Below are 15,863 nucleotides of genomic sequence, written 5' to 3'. Positions count from 1 at the left end.
GTCACTGAAAAAGCAGCACGGGTGGACAAGAAGCTGACCGTACTCACAAGCTATTGCTTGGCTGCAGCAAGGCTGGGGAGCAGCCCAAACTGCGCACATGGGCTGGTGTGCAAGTGGAAGAAACACCTTTGGTGGTAAAAGCCAAGGGGCAGTGCAGGCAGCCCATCTGATCCCAGCAGGAAGGACAGTGGCAGTCTGGGGGGCACTTGCATGCTGGCCTCCAGGATAGAGAGGGGGTAGAGGGCCAGGAAGGTCCTGTAGCTGCTGAAGGGAATGAGGGGAAAGGGAGGAGGCAAAAGAAGGAGTATCCTGACTGCAGATGAGGCTTGCAAAACCTTTCTGCAGAGATCTTGGTGCCATGGCGAACAGGAACCTGTTACTGAGCACCAAGGGGTAGCAGCTGTGCTGCAGCAGCTCTCACCTCCACCTCCTCCTGGCCTGCCAACCTCTGGGTTTTGCTCAGGGCTTATTGGAGATTTTGCAGAGAAAATCCCCAGCAATCCGGAGGGAACACTTGCTTTGTGTTCTTTAGCAAGACCGACTGCCTTCTTGGCAGCAGGGAGCGGTGCTATCCAGCGACAGCAGGTCACGGCCGGAGGTGGCCCTGTGCCGCAAACCCCGAGGCACCTTCTCACTCCTGCCACAATGTGGGCTCTGAACTCAACAAGAACCAAGAGCTGGCAAACGCTGAAAAGGGAAAGGCCAAGATCTAAGGCCAGGTTGCTCCTCCAAGAGGAGTCTGGATGAGAAGCAGCCTCCCGTTCCTGTGCTGGGGGGAGGGAGAGGCTGCAGGCACAGCTCCAGGCCAGGCTGCTCTGATTTGGTGGTGCAGCCCCAGGCAGGGCCAGGTTTGGAGCTGCAATCCCAGGAAGGGCTGCCTTCATGAGCATCCTTCAAGCCCACCCTGCAGAGCCTGCATCACACAGCCCAGCCCCAGTGAGAAAAGGCTCATCTTTCCTGCACAGCCAGCGAGAGCCAAAACATCCATTCAGTATCAAAATGAACGCAGGCAATCCATTTTGCCTTCATGCAAATAGTCAGACGAGTGTTTTACCATGTGTTTACTCTCTGGCCGTGCTCAGCTTCCCCCTTTGCTTGCCTGTTCTCCACATGCTTCTCCTTTGTGGATGCTGCAGTCTGACGTAGCTTTTGTCCCTGGCAGGCAGCGAGTGCAAACGAACCTGAACCCCACCCTGCCTGTGCACAGCCCCTCACCAGCAGCAGCTGCACCCAAAAACCTGCTCACCATCCCCCCAGCACATCAGCTGCACCCAGCACTGGCACGGCACAGCCCCTGGACAATGTGCTACATCGCCTGATGCTGCAGCACTTTGGAAGCCCCGGGTCTTTGTCTGGCCACAAAGCCACCACGGTGGCCACGCAGGCAGGGCAAGGGGAGCTCCCCCTTCCTCAAGCCACACAGGCACCACCACGCTCGTACAAACCACGGCCGGAGCAGCTTTAAAGCCAAGCCTGAGCACTGCCAGCAGGGGGAGGTGGGGCTGCTGCTGGGGAGCTGCTAAAACCCATCTTGCACAAAGAACAAGAAAGGAGCTTATATCCCAGCAAGAGCTTTTCCCCAGCAAATTAGCAAAGCCTCCCATAACAGCACAACCAGCTTCTTTCTTACGTCTTTTGGCATTTCTGCTTTCAATAATTTATAACAAAAGAACTGAGACATCAACAGATAGGGAGAAAGCAAAAACAGCCCTGACCTGAAATAGCACAGACCGACTGCCAGCCATTTTAGATGGGTTTTAAATCTCGCACAGAACAAGGCTGCCAGGCTGACAGAGCCTCCCCGAGAGCCATTTCCAGGAATGCCTTATTCTCCTGTACTGGAAGGAGGCAGGTTTGCTCTGATCAGAGGTTTTTCTCAGCCTCCTGACCCGTCTGCCTGCAGGGCACCACCGTGACAGCTGCCAGGCTGAGCCACTCCACAGGGTGACAGCACTTTCTCCCATTTTCACCCCAGCCTCCTGCCACAACCCTTCACATCCATCAGGGCAGGAGCACACACTGGGGAAGGCAGCAGCAGACTGCGGCTGTTGTGTCTCACAGGAGGGCTCATTCCTCCTGTGGATATTGCTGCAGTTCACAAAAGGGCTTGCTAACACCATTTTCCCCTTGCCCAACAGCAGCAAGACAAGGTGCTCCTTTCTTTAGATCACAGAAACACCAACTCCTTGTATCAGTAAGGCAGGAGGGAGGTGCCAGCAAATTATGTTGAGGTGTGTCTCATTGTGGTTTTAACAGTGGACACATCCTGCTAGCTGCAGGGCACAGCTGGCAAGCTCAGCTCACACAGTGTGCATTAGTTTCAGGTACCTGGTCAGTTGGGTGAGGCTGATACAGGACTAGTGATTGATGTGTTCCTTGTTCTGGTGAATTAACAGCAGGCAGCAGACATGAGATAGCCACCAGCACCAATTCCAGCATCCTCACAGCTGCAGCCACACTCTGGCTGTGCCTGTGGCAGAGGGAGCTGCTAGAGCCCTACCCTGCTCCTCCACACCTTCAACTGCATGAGCACAGCAAATGACTCAGCTGAGATTTTCTCCTGGGAAATAACTTGTTTTGTACAGGAGTAACTCAGACAGCTGTGAGGAAAGCCTAAGACACCCCACAGCTCACCTTCAGACTTTGGTGAAGTCTCCATCCCTTCTGATCAGAAGGCTTCAGAGCAGTGTAACTTTACACAGGTATGAGAACTCTCCCAAGGAGGTACCTCACATCCTTTGTAAGAGCTACAATGTCATACAGCACATTGAGTCTGTGCCCTCTCCCAACTCAAACTCCTGGTTTTATTAAAGTAATAAGAAAACATTATATACTAATAGCAATGGTCTCCTGTATAGAAATGGCTGTAAAACTCTGTTCTGCTTTTTTCAAAGGTGAAGGTGAAATCTACTACATAATCCTGACAAGACCCACAGCACCCACCCTGCTATTTGGGGGGGAAAAAAACCCCATTTTTTGCACTTATTCACTGGGCAGCACTGCAAGACATTTTAACAGATGGACAACTGTGATCCTCAGCAAATGCCTGTCTGAGGCCATGGTCATGTTCAGTCTAGGTCTGGAGGTCGATTTGTAATGCCAAGGACCCTTCTCCAGACCTGCCATCTCATCCTTCTGATTTCCTACTTCCCCATCTGCAACACACAATGAGAAAGGAGCAGGGTTTAATCAGAACAAGTGCTGCTCAGGACATAATCCTACTGTCTCTGATCATCAGCTTTGTGCAAGACACTTACAAATTCTTCATTTGTACTTGTTAAAATATTCAGGCTTCCCCTACCTGAACACGATGTGAACAAATCTGCTCAGATACATAATTGAACAGTACTAGAGAAGCTGCACTGCCACCTCTAACAATTAAGTCCATGAAATCAAAGATGGACAAAAGGAATTACTCAGTGCTTGGTCCCATGCTTTTCCTTCCATGCAATGTGAGCAGAGCCAAGCTGAACCTCACAGCTGGTCACAAGCACAAGGGCTAAACCAGATGACCTTCCAAGGTCCCTTCTAAATAAAAGTACTTGATGATCTACCTTTAAAATGACCCAACTCAGAAGATTCATGTCATTTAAGATATTTAGAAGTATTTACAGGCAGAGGCCGTGGTTTTTAAATAAAAGTTTAATTCCTTCATCAGGTCTTAACTTTAAACACAAATGCTGCTGAAAATCCTCCCAGCACTGCTCTGATGTCCTGGCCTCTGGCTCTCAGAGCAGCAGCAGGATGGCAGCAGGGGCTCCCATACAGGAGGTGGGATCACAGACTCTCAGGAGAGCTCAGTGCAGGATGCAAAGCAAAGAAGCAAGAGATGCACAGTTTCCAGACAAACACCAATTCTTATACAAAAAGAAAAGCTCTACACTAATAGAAGTGTTAATGTTGCCACAGGACAGGAGTTTAGGAAGGGAGAGAAGTCTTCAGTAAAAGGCACAACTAAAGAAGTACTTCCCTAGATTTTAACCACATCTTTCAGTTAGTTCCACTTATACCCCAGCCCCCAGCCTCTCAAAGCCATGCTGGTTACTGTAGAAAGTAATTTCAAGTTCCTTCTTTTCCCTTTTTCCCTTCCTCCAGCTCAAAAACAAATAAAAAAAGGAGTGCTTATTAAAAAAAAAAAAAAAAAAACCAAAAAAACCAAAACAAAAGAAAACCAGAATAAAACAGTTTGGTCTATAAACCGTAAGAGTTCAAGAGAGACTTAGCAGTTTACCTTACGATTGTCTGGTACATTTTCAAAGTATTCAAGTTTCAGATGATACTTATTACATCCAAGAGCCTCAGCCAGCTCTAGTTTTGGTATTTTTCTTTCAGGCACTTTGTGGCCTGTCAGGTTGGTGTTAAATCTGCAGTTCTCCCAGTATTATGTATCACCAGCCTCTTCAACCCATTGCCATGAACACTCCTGGAAAGCATCAGAGCCACTCCAAGGGCTCCTTCAGGTTCTGTTGTCCTGCAGCCTGCAGTGCTCCTTGGCTTCTAAGGTATTTTGCAAAAAGCAAGGCATTCAAGGAAAGGCAGACAGTGAGCAGGACAATGAGTCAGTAACTTCCAGGCTAACAGGACTGTAACAGGCATTGAGTGAGAGGCTGAGCCAGCTGGACACAAAGCTGTTGTGTTTCAGGTCACCCCAGCATCTGAGCAGGCACTTGCTAGATGCAACAACCTTGCTGCTGTTGGACAGAGGCTCTGTCTACTACTGTACTGGTAAAAAAAAAGAGTTGGGGGTTGCACAGCAGGTCAAGGTGCAGCTGCAGCACATGGCAGCAGTGCTCTAGTTAGCTAGCAAGGCTAACAGGAAGCTGTGAAATTGAGAAGCTGGTTTTAGCCTGCACTAGAAACCAAAGCACACAACCAACACAAGTTCTCTATGTCAGAGCTTTTGGAAAAGAACACTTGTCCAGGATGCACCTTCCCCACTAAGCTAGCACAGCACTGCACAGACTCTGCTCTCACCCTCACTTTGCTGTGTAGTGCACTAAAGGGCATTTAATTTCATCAACAATTAAGAGAAATTCAAGTTTGCAAGCTACACTGATCTCCTTTTATGGGAGGAAGCTGTAGCAGAACCACTCCCATGGTGTCTCCCAGGGCTTCACAAGGGTCAAGCTTGGCCAAGACACAAGCCTTCCCCAGCACTCTCCAAGTGTCAGGTACAGAGTGGTAAGACAGCCAGCAGTCTCTTGGGCTCTTGCTGTAGATCCAGATCAACATGTCCTAGGGAGCTCTACTTCCCAAACAATTTAGGATGCACATGCCAGATCATCTAACCCTGCCCACAGACAAACCCTCTCCCTCCCCCCCTCAAAATAATTGTGGCAATTAGCCATGTGTCAGTCCTGCTCTCCACAGACCTGCAGAATTGAGTCAGTGCTACTGATCAGCTCCATGCACAGGGGTGCTGGTGGAGTTGGCTGTTACAAAGATGAGCTTTCCCCCTCCAGCCTCCCAGTGTTGGGAACAGAGCCAGTAAGCCTGACTTAAGCAGGAGATGTGGAGAACTGCACTGGAACAAGCAGAGTCTTCTACTGAACTTTACAACAAGCTGAACAACTTTTGGTTTTAAAAAAAAAAGCCATACAAGCAGCAGCTGACATCTGTTGTTATAAAGGGACATGGCTGAATAGGTAGGAAACAGATTCCCCATTATGAGTCCTCCTGATGGCCTCTGCAAGGATCATGGAGATGTCAATCACCTGCAAGGGAAGGAAGATGCATCAGTGCCATTGAGAAAAGGCATTGAGCCTGAAAGGACTGCTGGGAAGTCAGGCACAATCTAAAGAATAAACTCATCACCCACATTTGAACATGCCAGATGTAGATAAATTACTTCTACACAGGATTAGGATTTAATTACATCTAAGCCTGAAGATACCCCACAAATAGCACTACAAATATTCTAGTTATTCTGTCAGAGTTACACTCTACTGTTGCCTTGCTTTGCTCAGACTCCCTAGACTCAATCTGTTTACCACAGGACTCTCTTATTCACCTTGTGCAGAGACGTTAGGGCAGTCTAAATCAAGATGAAATCACTTCCCTTTAGCCAAGAGGTTTTACCACTGCTGCCAGCAGTCTGAGAGATGAAGCTGCTGTGCTGCAGCTCAGCTCCTGGGCGCTGTGCTGGCTCCATCTGGTGGGGTCAGAAAGGTAGCAGGAGGGAAAGCTGAGTCTCAGCCAAATCCCAGCTCTGAATCCCCACAGCTAAAGCATTTCAATATATGTAGTCTAGTAAAAATCCCTATATTCATGGTGCATTGAGGAAACCAAGTGAAAATTGTATTTAATATTTTTTTAATCTTCTAGATAGTTTGTCTCTGAAGGGAAGAAAAAATGAACAAGCTGCAGCTGCAGAGTAAAGCCTGAGACTTGTGACAAATCCTTTAGCTCTGTGCTCCTCAACATCAGACACCAGTGTGTAAATGTGAGGTATTAAAGGAGAGCCTGGAAAACTGCTCCACTGCAATCTTTGGCTGCAGCTACTTACACAGAGGTTGCCAGTTAAACATTCTGCCTACACCAGCTGCTGTGTGGAGCCTGAAAACAAGGTGAAGCACCAGAAAATGTTTTAGAGGCTGCAGGACTATCATTCAGAAGTTAGTGCTGAAAGAAATGCAACCCAACAGCAGCTAGCAATCAGCTTATAACATATTTCCAAAAGCAGCTTAAAAATGACTGCAGCTTCAACCAGTTCAGCTGCCCTCTCACCAGCAGCTCAGCAGTGGGGAAGCCTCTACACCCACACCAGAGCACTGGCTGAGAGTGAGCAGTGCCAGAACTTCTCCACATGCTTGTGTCCTAAATATTGGTGCTGTGAAGCCAAGGCCCTTCTGGAATTCAATCTAGCAAAGGACATGAGGGACAAGAAGAATGTTTTCCTTTTGCTATTGATGTATTTGGAAAAACCTAAGAATAACATGGGCCTGTTCCTAAAGGGAAGGGGGACCCTGGTGGCAGAGGATGCACAGAGGGCAGTTAGTGAGCACCATCTTTGCATCAGTCTGCACTGACAAGCAGCAGATCTGAGTAAGGGAATGTTGGAAGACTCTTCCTTAGGAAGGAGTGGGTTAGAGGACACTTGGGCAGACTTGATATCCACAAGTCCATGGGCCCTGATGGGACACATTCATGAGTACTGAGAGAGCTGGGAGACATCACAGCCAGGCACTCATCATCAGCTCTGAAAGCTCCTGCAGATCAGCAGAGGTGCCTGAGGACTGGGAGAAAGCAAATACAACCCAGAACTACTGCCAGTCACAGCCTCACATCAATCCCTGGGCAGGTGACAGAGCACTTCATTCTGGAGGCCTTCTCTGTGCACATGAGTGACAAGAACATGATCAGGAACAGTCAGCATGGATTCACCAAGGCAAATCAAGCTTCACCAACCTGATCACCTATGAGGAAGCAACTGCCTGGATGGGTGAGAACAGTGGATATTGTCAACTTCAGCAAGGCTGCTGACACTGCCTGCCATGAAATCCTCACAGGCAAAACTCAGAAGTGTACACTGGATGAATGGATTGAGAACTGGCTGAACAGCAGATTCTGGGGCTCATTATCAGCTTTTAGTTTTCATATGGATGGCAGAGGCTGGGCAGATATACAACAAAGCTGTCAGCACCAACATCAGAAGCTCCTGTCTACCTCTGTTTCAGCACTGCACATCAGCACATCACCCCTCCAGAGGGCACACATCCAACTACTTGCCTACATCGTGGCCCCATTAAATCAGACACCTGATCTAGGTAAAACAAGCCCTGAAAAAAAAGATCCTTCATGAACTGTTTGAGATGAGCTGCAATAGAAGCTGCTTTATATCAGTGTAACATGACTGTTACCCCACAGCAATAGGGCCAAGACAACAAGGCAATACTGATGACAGTACCAACAGAACCCCTGTCAGCACTACACAGTATAGTGGGATTTTCACCCCCAACAGGTGAACAGACAAGGCTACCACCCCCCAGGAGTGGCAGAAAATAGATCCTCACCTGGATTTTAGGGCACTGCTTCATCTTGTCCTCCTGGGGTATTGTGTTTGTGACTACAACTGCCTCAAAACAGGCATTGTTGATGCGGGAAATTGCTGGCCCAGAAAAGATCCCATGAGTTAAGATGGCATAAACTTTGGTGGCTCCAGCTGACACAAGCCTGCAAGGGGGAGTAAAGGACAAGGATGAGTAATTCTCAGTGAGTATTAAGTTGACATTAGTGCAGGGCACATGGCAAGCATGACTGGAGACAGCCCCATGTGCTAGGAACAGGTTACACCTTTGATTCCCCCACTCTACTGACTTGGGGGGAAAAAACAGTTTTACAAGTAGCATGAAATCCACTACAGGCAAAGCACACGCTGAAAAAACCCCTTTGTTCTTAGCTCTGGAATATTTGGAACAGATCATACAAACGACCTTCTGTAATTTTTGCTTACACAAGGTAGCAGATATTTAATACTGTGTTAATACTTTAATACTGTATTTAATACAGTATGAAATACTGTGCTAATTTTTAATACTGTATTTTACAGTTAATATGTTGCTGCTTGTAGTGTAAAGGCATGAATGATATCAAAGTTTGAAGAGCTTATTTCTAATACAAAAGCAGCTGATGGACCAGACAACAACACTTAGTTTTACCTGGCATGGTCAGTGATGGTCCATTTTCAATGCAGGGAAAAAAAGAGACACTATAGTCTTCTACCTATTCCCACTGCAAGAACTTTTACTGGGTTATTTTCCTTATTTTGTATGACATGAATAATCAAGAAACTGCATGAGTTTACTGCAAGATCTTATTTTGTATGACATGAATAATCAAGAAACTGCATGACCCTGCTGCAAGAACTCTTACTGGGATTTTTTTCCTCATTTTGTATAACACGAATAATCAAGAAACTGCATGAGCCTACTGCAAGAACTCTTACTGTGTTTTTTTTCCTTATTTTGTATGACATAAATAATGAAGAAACTGCACGAGCCTTATGAAACTCGTCATGCAAACAAACTGCTTAGCCCATGACAGGGTGTTCCCAAGAGCAGGCTCCTGGTTAGGAGGGCAGCAGGCAGCCCCACTCACTTGTCTGCAGCGTGGCAGATGGTGCCACACGTGTCTGCCATGTCATCCACCAGGATGGCCACTCTGTCCTTGACGTCCCCCACCAGCACCATGCGATCCACCTCGTTGGCCTTCTTGCGCTCCTTGTGGATGAGGGCAAAGTCCACGTTCAGCCGGTCTGCAATGGAGGTCACTCTGAGGAGAGAGCAGGTCCCACACAGCTCTTAACTCACACTGCAGCTTCGGGCAAAGCTCTTTCAGTATCAAACACACTGCACTAAGAGGAGCTGTCACCACATCTGCTACGGCTCCCAAGCAATTAATAGAAGGCACTCTGCCACCTCGGTTTCCCTTCGAGCAGTTAAACTGCAACCTCTGATCTAATCTCTCTCAGTGACTGCAAACAGATCTCATCTTTCATCATGACCACTGTAAACTAATTTGCATTTAAGCTGAAAACAAACCTTAACCAGCAAGGTCAGCAAACTTGAAGCAATCCAAACACTTGGAAAGTTGTCATCTCTGTAACACTACACTGGAAAGGCTTAAGTTGTGCTATGACAGGGCTTTACTGTCACTCCAGTAAGCAATCAGTCGTCATGCACACAAGCACTGGCACAGACTGTGGCAGGATTACACATCCAGGAAATTCAAATACATCACCTCACATTTACTTCCATTAAAGGGACTGCAGAGCAACCTTGCTAGAGGGATCTTAACTTTATATATTGATACTGATGAACAGTAAAGTTTAAAAGGGGAAGAAGTAAAACACACGTGCTCCCAAGAAACTCTTCACTTGAGGTAAGTAGACTCTTAGCCCCACTAGATCAGACTTATCATCCTGGTGGTCCTACACAAGACTGTTAAACTAAACTGAAGTATTTGGCTTTGCATATCTCCATAAAATACTGCACCAGCCAAGACAGACACATTTCAGAATAAGAGGCTTTTGAGCAGATTTTTTCAAGAGTCAGATTATATCTGGCTGGTTTGGCACTTCATATACTGTGTTATGCAACAAGCTACAGAAATAGCTGAATGTACAGGAGGTCTTGCCCAATCCATGGACCACAGCAGAGCTACAGAAGACAAGCAGTGACCTCCCCTGTGTCTCTTGGCTGTCTGTAACACATCACTTCAGACATTCTGAGGCATATGAATGACATCAGCACCCACCAACATTTTGGTGTGACAGCCCTGGATTAAAGAATACATCTGTGTCCCTCTACTGTTCACATGTAGCCCTCAGACAGAAGCACCAAGGAACAGCCTAGTTTCTCCCAAAAAGCCTCTGAGAACATTCTGGGCTGCCCACAAACAGGCATGTTTGTCTGCAGGGAGATGGGAGATTGTAAGGCTATCAAAATAGAAATGTGCTATGGCATATGCTGCTGCTTTTTCGAAAGGAACCCTCTATCTTCCTTGTTCTCAGGGAAGATGAAGAGAGGCAGCAGGCTTAAATCACAGCTACATATTCAAATCCAAGGTAATAAAGTAAGAAAATACCTCAAGAGACTAAGTTTAATTCTGCAAAGAAAGCAGCCTGGATAAAAATGTATCATTAATCATCAGCAGTAAGCTTGCCTTGGCATAGGGGTGTAGGCTACACTATTTCCTCCTTCAGTTGGCATAAACACCCTTGTGCAAATTGGTTTACTCCAAGGGAGGTAGCTCTTGTGCAATTGCTACCTATGCAGCTGTGATTCTAGAAGCTATTAAATGCTCCATGTAGCCCAAGAAACCTTCTAAACATTCTCTAGGAAGAATATCTGACCACTCTTCACCAGCTCTCCCAGACTGCCTGAGAGAAGGCACACTGAAAGAAGGAACATGTTTTAAAAATAGTCACAAGTATTCTTAGGAATTGAAGCAGACACAAGCAGCATCTCAAGCTACCTGTCTGACAGCTCACCTCTTGGCTCCACCAGCATCTGGTGAAACAATGGTGCAGTTCTTCCACTCTGGAATATTCTCTTTGATCCATTTCAGTACAGCAGGCTCAGCATATAAATTATCAACAGGGATGTCAAAAAAACCCTACAAGGAAGACAACAGGAACAGATGAAGCTGAAAGCCCCATTCCAGAAACAGTTGTAGGAAGCCTTCTGTATCATCAGGCATGCAATCATCACCTTTCCACAGCTTTCAGCTTTCCTTTTTACTTCCCTTGATGTAAGGGCAGTAGTCTTTGGGATACACAGAATAGTAATGGAAGAAGTCTTCAAGAGCCAGAAATAGTTCAGCAGCATAAAGAACACTTTATATTTAACACCCCCACAAAATGAAACTAGTTCTGTCCTGGGGGCTGCAGAAAGCCTGCAGCAAATGCACTCATTTCCAGAGCAGCTGGCTGCCTGTTTACAGTCAGTCCTTAAAGCTCATTACCCAAACTGTTCACATCTACAAAACAGGCTTGAGTAACATCTGTCTTTAAAGTAATGCAGCTGGTTCCTAACTTTACAGTGACCCTGCAGACTTCTCCAAATCTCATAGGTCACCAAATGCCAGAATTTAACCCTGGAGTAAACAGACAGCTACTCCTGAGGAATGCTTCAAGGTATAGGGTAACAGACCCTTCTCCCCATCATTCCTTCTGTGCTCAGCAACACAGCAGCTCCAGGAACCAGGCTGAAACCAGCCAGCTGCTGGAAGCACATGTGCACAAATGATCCCATTAAATCCCATCCCTGCTGCTGGTGCAAGGTCAGCCCTTTCAGCCACACCAATTCCAAGCCCTGTAAGAAGAGGGACCCCCTTGGGCTCAGTTATTTCATGCTCTGAGAGCCTTCTCAGCTGTGCCCCTACAGATTTTTTTCATCTGAGACAGTATTTCTGGGCAAATCATACTGAAGTGTGAATGGCTGCACTTCCAAGTGTTAAAACAACAGCCAGCCCACTTGCTTCAGCAGGCAGTAGCTCCCTTACCCTGTGCAGCAATTCAACAGACATCCTTCCCTCTGCCACACCCCTCTCAGCTGCACTGAATTGGTTTCTTGGTCTTGAGCACTTGCTCAAGGTAGAGAAAAACAAAATCAAACTGAGCTTGCAGCCTCTCCTCTCCCTGGCAAATACTCCTGCCAGCTTTCTTGCACAGCCCAATCAAGACTTTAGTTGCTCTGTGAGATATTTTGTTCATAAGCCAACAAAGGCTGTGAATGATTTTCAATTCACTACAAGCTTGGGAGAAAACCAAGGCCAGCCTGTGTGGGAGGGTGGCACTGAATGGATACAAATGGGATTGCCCATCTTTGCCAGAGGCAGGCTATCAGATCACCATCCTGCTCAACCAAACCCACAAATGCAGCTGTGCCAGGCCACCTGAGGGCAGAACTAACTGCTCACCTCTCCAAGACAACACACAAAGTATCAGAAATACTGCTCAGAATTTAAAGATACTATCCATGTCACATTCCTCCAAGGTCTAGTGAAGAACAAACAGTGTCACTGTGTAGCAACAAAGCTGTAGTGATCCTTTACTAGCTCATTTACACAACTCAGTCTGATGAAGAACAACTGTACTTTCATTTACAGGTTAACCTGCTACCCACCTCCCCATCCAGTCCCAAATTCCCAACTCTTGATCACTGCAGTATCTCCAAAAAGCAGATGACTGGAAAGCTTGCAAAGCAGCCAAGAGGCTCAGACTGGAACAGGTCAAGCCCCTTCCTGACTTTTGCTCCTACCTGAATCTGAGATGCATGCAGGTCCATGGTGATGATGTGATCTGCTCCTGCCACAGACAGCATGTTTGCAACCAGCTTGGCAGAGATTGGAGCTCGACTCTGGTACAGGAGAAAAAAAAAAGACAGTACAAGACAAGTTCAACTCCTTCATCAAGATGTCAGCCTTCTGCTTCCAGGCAGTGATTCACAAGCAGTTACTAAAAGCAGCACTCATTAACATTGCATCTTCTCATCAGCTAGTGATTAGACTTCAGTATATTTTCAAGAAGAACTAGATCTTTATGAGAAGATCATTTTGCAGACTAATGTCTCAAAGTTTAACAAACTGAAGAGAGGTTGGATATTCAGAGGAGGCGACAAAACTTTATTTAAATCCTCTCCAGCAGCCAGGACTTTCAAGGTGTGCCTTTAAGTTCCCTGCAGAAACCTTCCCCACATCCCTTACCTTGTCCTTTTTGTCCTGCCGGGCATAAGGGAAGCAGGGGATGACAGCTGTGACTCTGCTGGCTGAGGCAATCTTGCAGGCATTTATCATGATGAGGAGCTCCATCAGATTGTCATTGATTTCCCCACAGCCACTCTGCACAATGTAGACATCCTCCCCACGAACACTCTCGCCTATTTCCACGCTGCAAACATCACAAGAGAGTTGGAGCCAAACACAAATTAAAGCCCAGCCATTACCTGTGTCTGCAGAGCAACCAAGGCCTTGCATCCCCCAGGTTCTGAGGGTGACAGTGCCATGTAATCAAGGCTGTTAACAGCAACACTGCTGTTTATTTGCTCAGTGGCTATTTTACAGCACTCACTCATCATATTTAATGGTCTAGCCAGTAAAGCTAAAAGCACTCAGCCTGTACTCTTGATCTCAACACAAGCTGAGCATGTAAACACCCCAGAGCAGGCCTTGTTCCCCTGCAATCACAAGCACAGCCACCTCTAAAAGCAGCAGGCACAAAGGAGCAAGGGCCCTGGCCAGCCACCAGCCAGAGTGGGGTCAAGCTGCTACCAGAGCAACCCTGCAGCCAATTATCAGATTGAGACTCATAACAGCCATCCAGGGCTCCCTCCAGCAGAGAAGCACTCCAGCCTTTCACTCTGGAAAGGCTTCTGGGGTTAATTTTCTCCTGGATGCAGTGCACACTAATCCCTGCTGATGAAGGGCCTGAACACAAGCCAAAGGTCCTGTTTGCCAGCAGCAAAATGCCAGCTCCAGTGCACGTATGGAGACACCTGCACCACAAAGAGTGGGAAAGAATCCACTTCAGTTATAGAGCCCCTCAGGGTAGAGCTCTAATTCTAATACTTCCTTCTCTGACCTTCCTGATCTCTTCTTCTAACTTTTTTTGATGACTGTTATCTATTTTTATCTTACTGCTCAATATCCATCAGTGAGCTGCTGTCATCTTTACTGCCCCTAACTTGCAGGACGCATCCATCTCTTGAGGAGAGTTTCTGTCAATGAGAACTCGGCTGGGGAACTGGCTGATTATCAGCAGTTAGCAATAAAGTGTCATCTGCAATATTGGGGTGATTTAAGATATTTATTGTACAAAAAAGTCTATGAATTATTCTGTTGAAAGTCTTACTCTTCTGGGAAAGCACCTGATGTCAGTTTATTGGGGTAAATAAGATTTTCTAAGTCTTCAAGTCACATTACCTGCTAACATGGGAACCTGCTGGCCAGCCAGCTAAATGGGTAAGAGCAGTTAATAAAGAACAATGAGAACAGTGCAAGGGCTGTAAATCAAACAGAACTTTTTATAACTCCTCTACAACTCTCTGTACTACCTCTGAGCTTTCACAATCGATATCCATGGCAAGAGAACCATAATACTGTATGTCACATGTACATCATGGATTTTTCGGGGGAAAAAAAATCTGCTTCCAGAAGGAGTGGGTTGGAGCAATCAAGGTTCTTTATATTATACTCTTGGTTTATACAGGGTTAGGGTATTCTCTAAAGCAAGCTTAAGGAGCTCTGAACAAGTTTAAACCTCCTTTTTAGCTTTACGTAGGATGGCAGCAAGATTTTTAAAGCACAGCTACATAAACCAAGGCGAACATTAGCTTTCAAAGCTGGAGGGAAACAGACTGCGTGACTACAAATGCACCGTGGGATGCACGGAGGTGTGAGCCTCCTCTCTCTCCTTAAGAATTCCAGCAATACTTTCTAAGACTCTGAAGCTCCTCAGCGAAGTTTAAAGGTACCAGCTACATGCTAAACACAAAATTATCAAGCCTCAAGTCATCAGAGTTTAGATTTAAGTATGAAAAGCCTGATCAGTGTACGTGTAACTCCGAGATGTGCAGTCCCATCAGCTCGCGGCTTCGGGGTGGAGGGGGCAAGGTCCGGGTGGCGGAATTGCACCGCTCCAACACTGCCACAGCGGCCAGGGCACACAAACCCTGCAAGCTGAGGAGCCCCGCGCGGCCCCGGCTGCTGAGGGAGCCCCAAAGGCAGCGGTGGGAAGCCCAAAGGCGGCGGGGGGGAGAGCCCGCGTGGGGCCCGCGCCGTGAGGCGGGGGCCGCTGGAGGCACGGCCCGGCCCGCACATGGTTCCCGGGGCGCACCGCGGCCCGGCCTCGTCCTGCACCGAGAGCCGGCTGTGCCCGGGGGGACGTCAGCGAGGCACCCGAGGGCTCCGGGGCAGCAGGGGCCCGGCGGGAGCGCTCCGGGGAGGTCTCCGAGCGCAGCTCCGCAGCCGGGCCCATCCACACGGCCCCCGAACTACAACCCCCATCATCCCCCGCGCGCAGCCCCCGCGGTACCCAGCGCCGCAGCGCCGCGCGGCCTGCCGGGAGCTGTAGTGCGGCCGCGCCCCGCCCCGCCTCACCATGTCTCCTGGTTGCTGAACTTCTTGGTGACCACCTTGCCCAGCTCCAGGCCCAGGCGGTCGGCGATCTTCTGGGACAGGTCCTGGTGCGAGCTACCGCTGAAGATCTTGATGTTGGGCATGGCGGCGGCTGCGGCACTGGCGCCCTTTTTCTCTCCCTCCTCGTCGCTCCGCCACGCAGCGCCCGCAGCTGCCGCGCGGGGACCCGCCCGCCTCCTGCGAGGACGCGGCACGGTAGGTACAGGTCACACCAGTCGCCTCTACGC

The 15,863-nt window shown here is 47.9% G+C and overlaps 1 protein-coding gene across 1 annotated transcript; it reads right to left on the bottom strand.

Moving 5' to 3' along the window:
* Positions 1-3,627: 3,627 nt before the first annotated feature.
* On the bottom strand, positions 3,628-15,863 carry PRPS1 (phosphoribosyl pyrophosphate synthetase 1). Its single transcript, XM_063170369.1, has 7 exons — positions 15,598-15,863; positions 13,207-13,390; positions 12,762-12,860; positions 10,991-11,115; positions 9,097-9,270; positions 8,013-8,172; positions 3,628-5,714 (listed from the first exon to the last, which is right to left on the bottom strand). Exons 1-7 carry the CDS (start codon positions 15,717-15,719, stop codon positions 5,622-5,624), a joined length of 957 nt encoding a protein of 318 aa, XP_063026439.1. The 5' UTR covers positions 15,720-15,863; the 3' UTR covers positions 3,628-5,621.

Source organism: Melospiza melodia, chromosome 16 (genome assembly GCF_035770615.1).
Source record: "Melospiza melodia melodia isolate bMelMel2 chromosome 16, bMelMel2.pri, whole genome shotgun sequence".
NCBI classification, from domain to species: Eukaryota; Metazoa; Chordata; class Aves; order Passeriformes; family Passerellidae; genus Melospiza; species Melospiza melodia.
The sequence above is the reverse complement of the archived record's forward strand: the minus strand, read 5'-3'. Positions and strand labels throughout refer to the sequence as shown.

Bases quoted from the DNA above. Each gene is read 5' to 3' on its own strand.
- PRPS1 (XM_063170369.1), bottom strand. From the start codon at position 15,719: ATGCCCAACATCAAGATCTTCAGCGGTAGCTCGCACCAGGACCTGTCC. The intron at 12,861-13,206 runs GTAAGGGATGTG...CTCCTGTACCAG, and splicing joins GGCAGGACAAAAAGGACAAG to AGTCGAGCTCCAATCTCTGC. The intron at 9,271-10,990 runs GTGAGCTGTCAG...CTCTCTCCTCAG, and splicing joins GATGCTGGTGGAGCCAAGAG to AGTGACCTCCATTGCAGACC.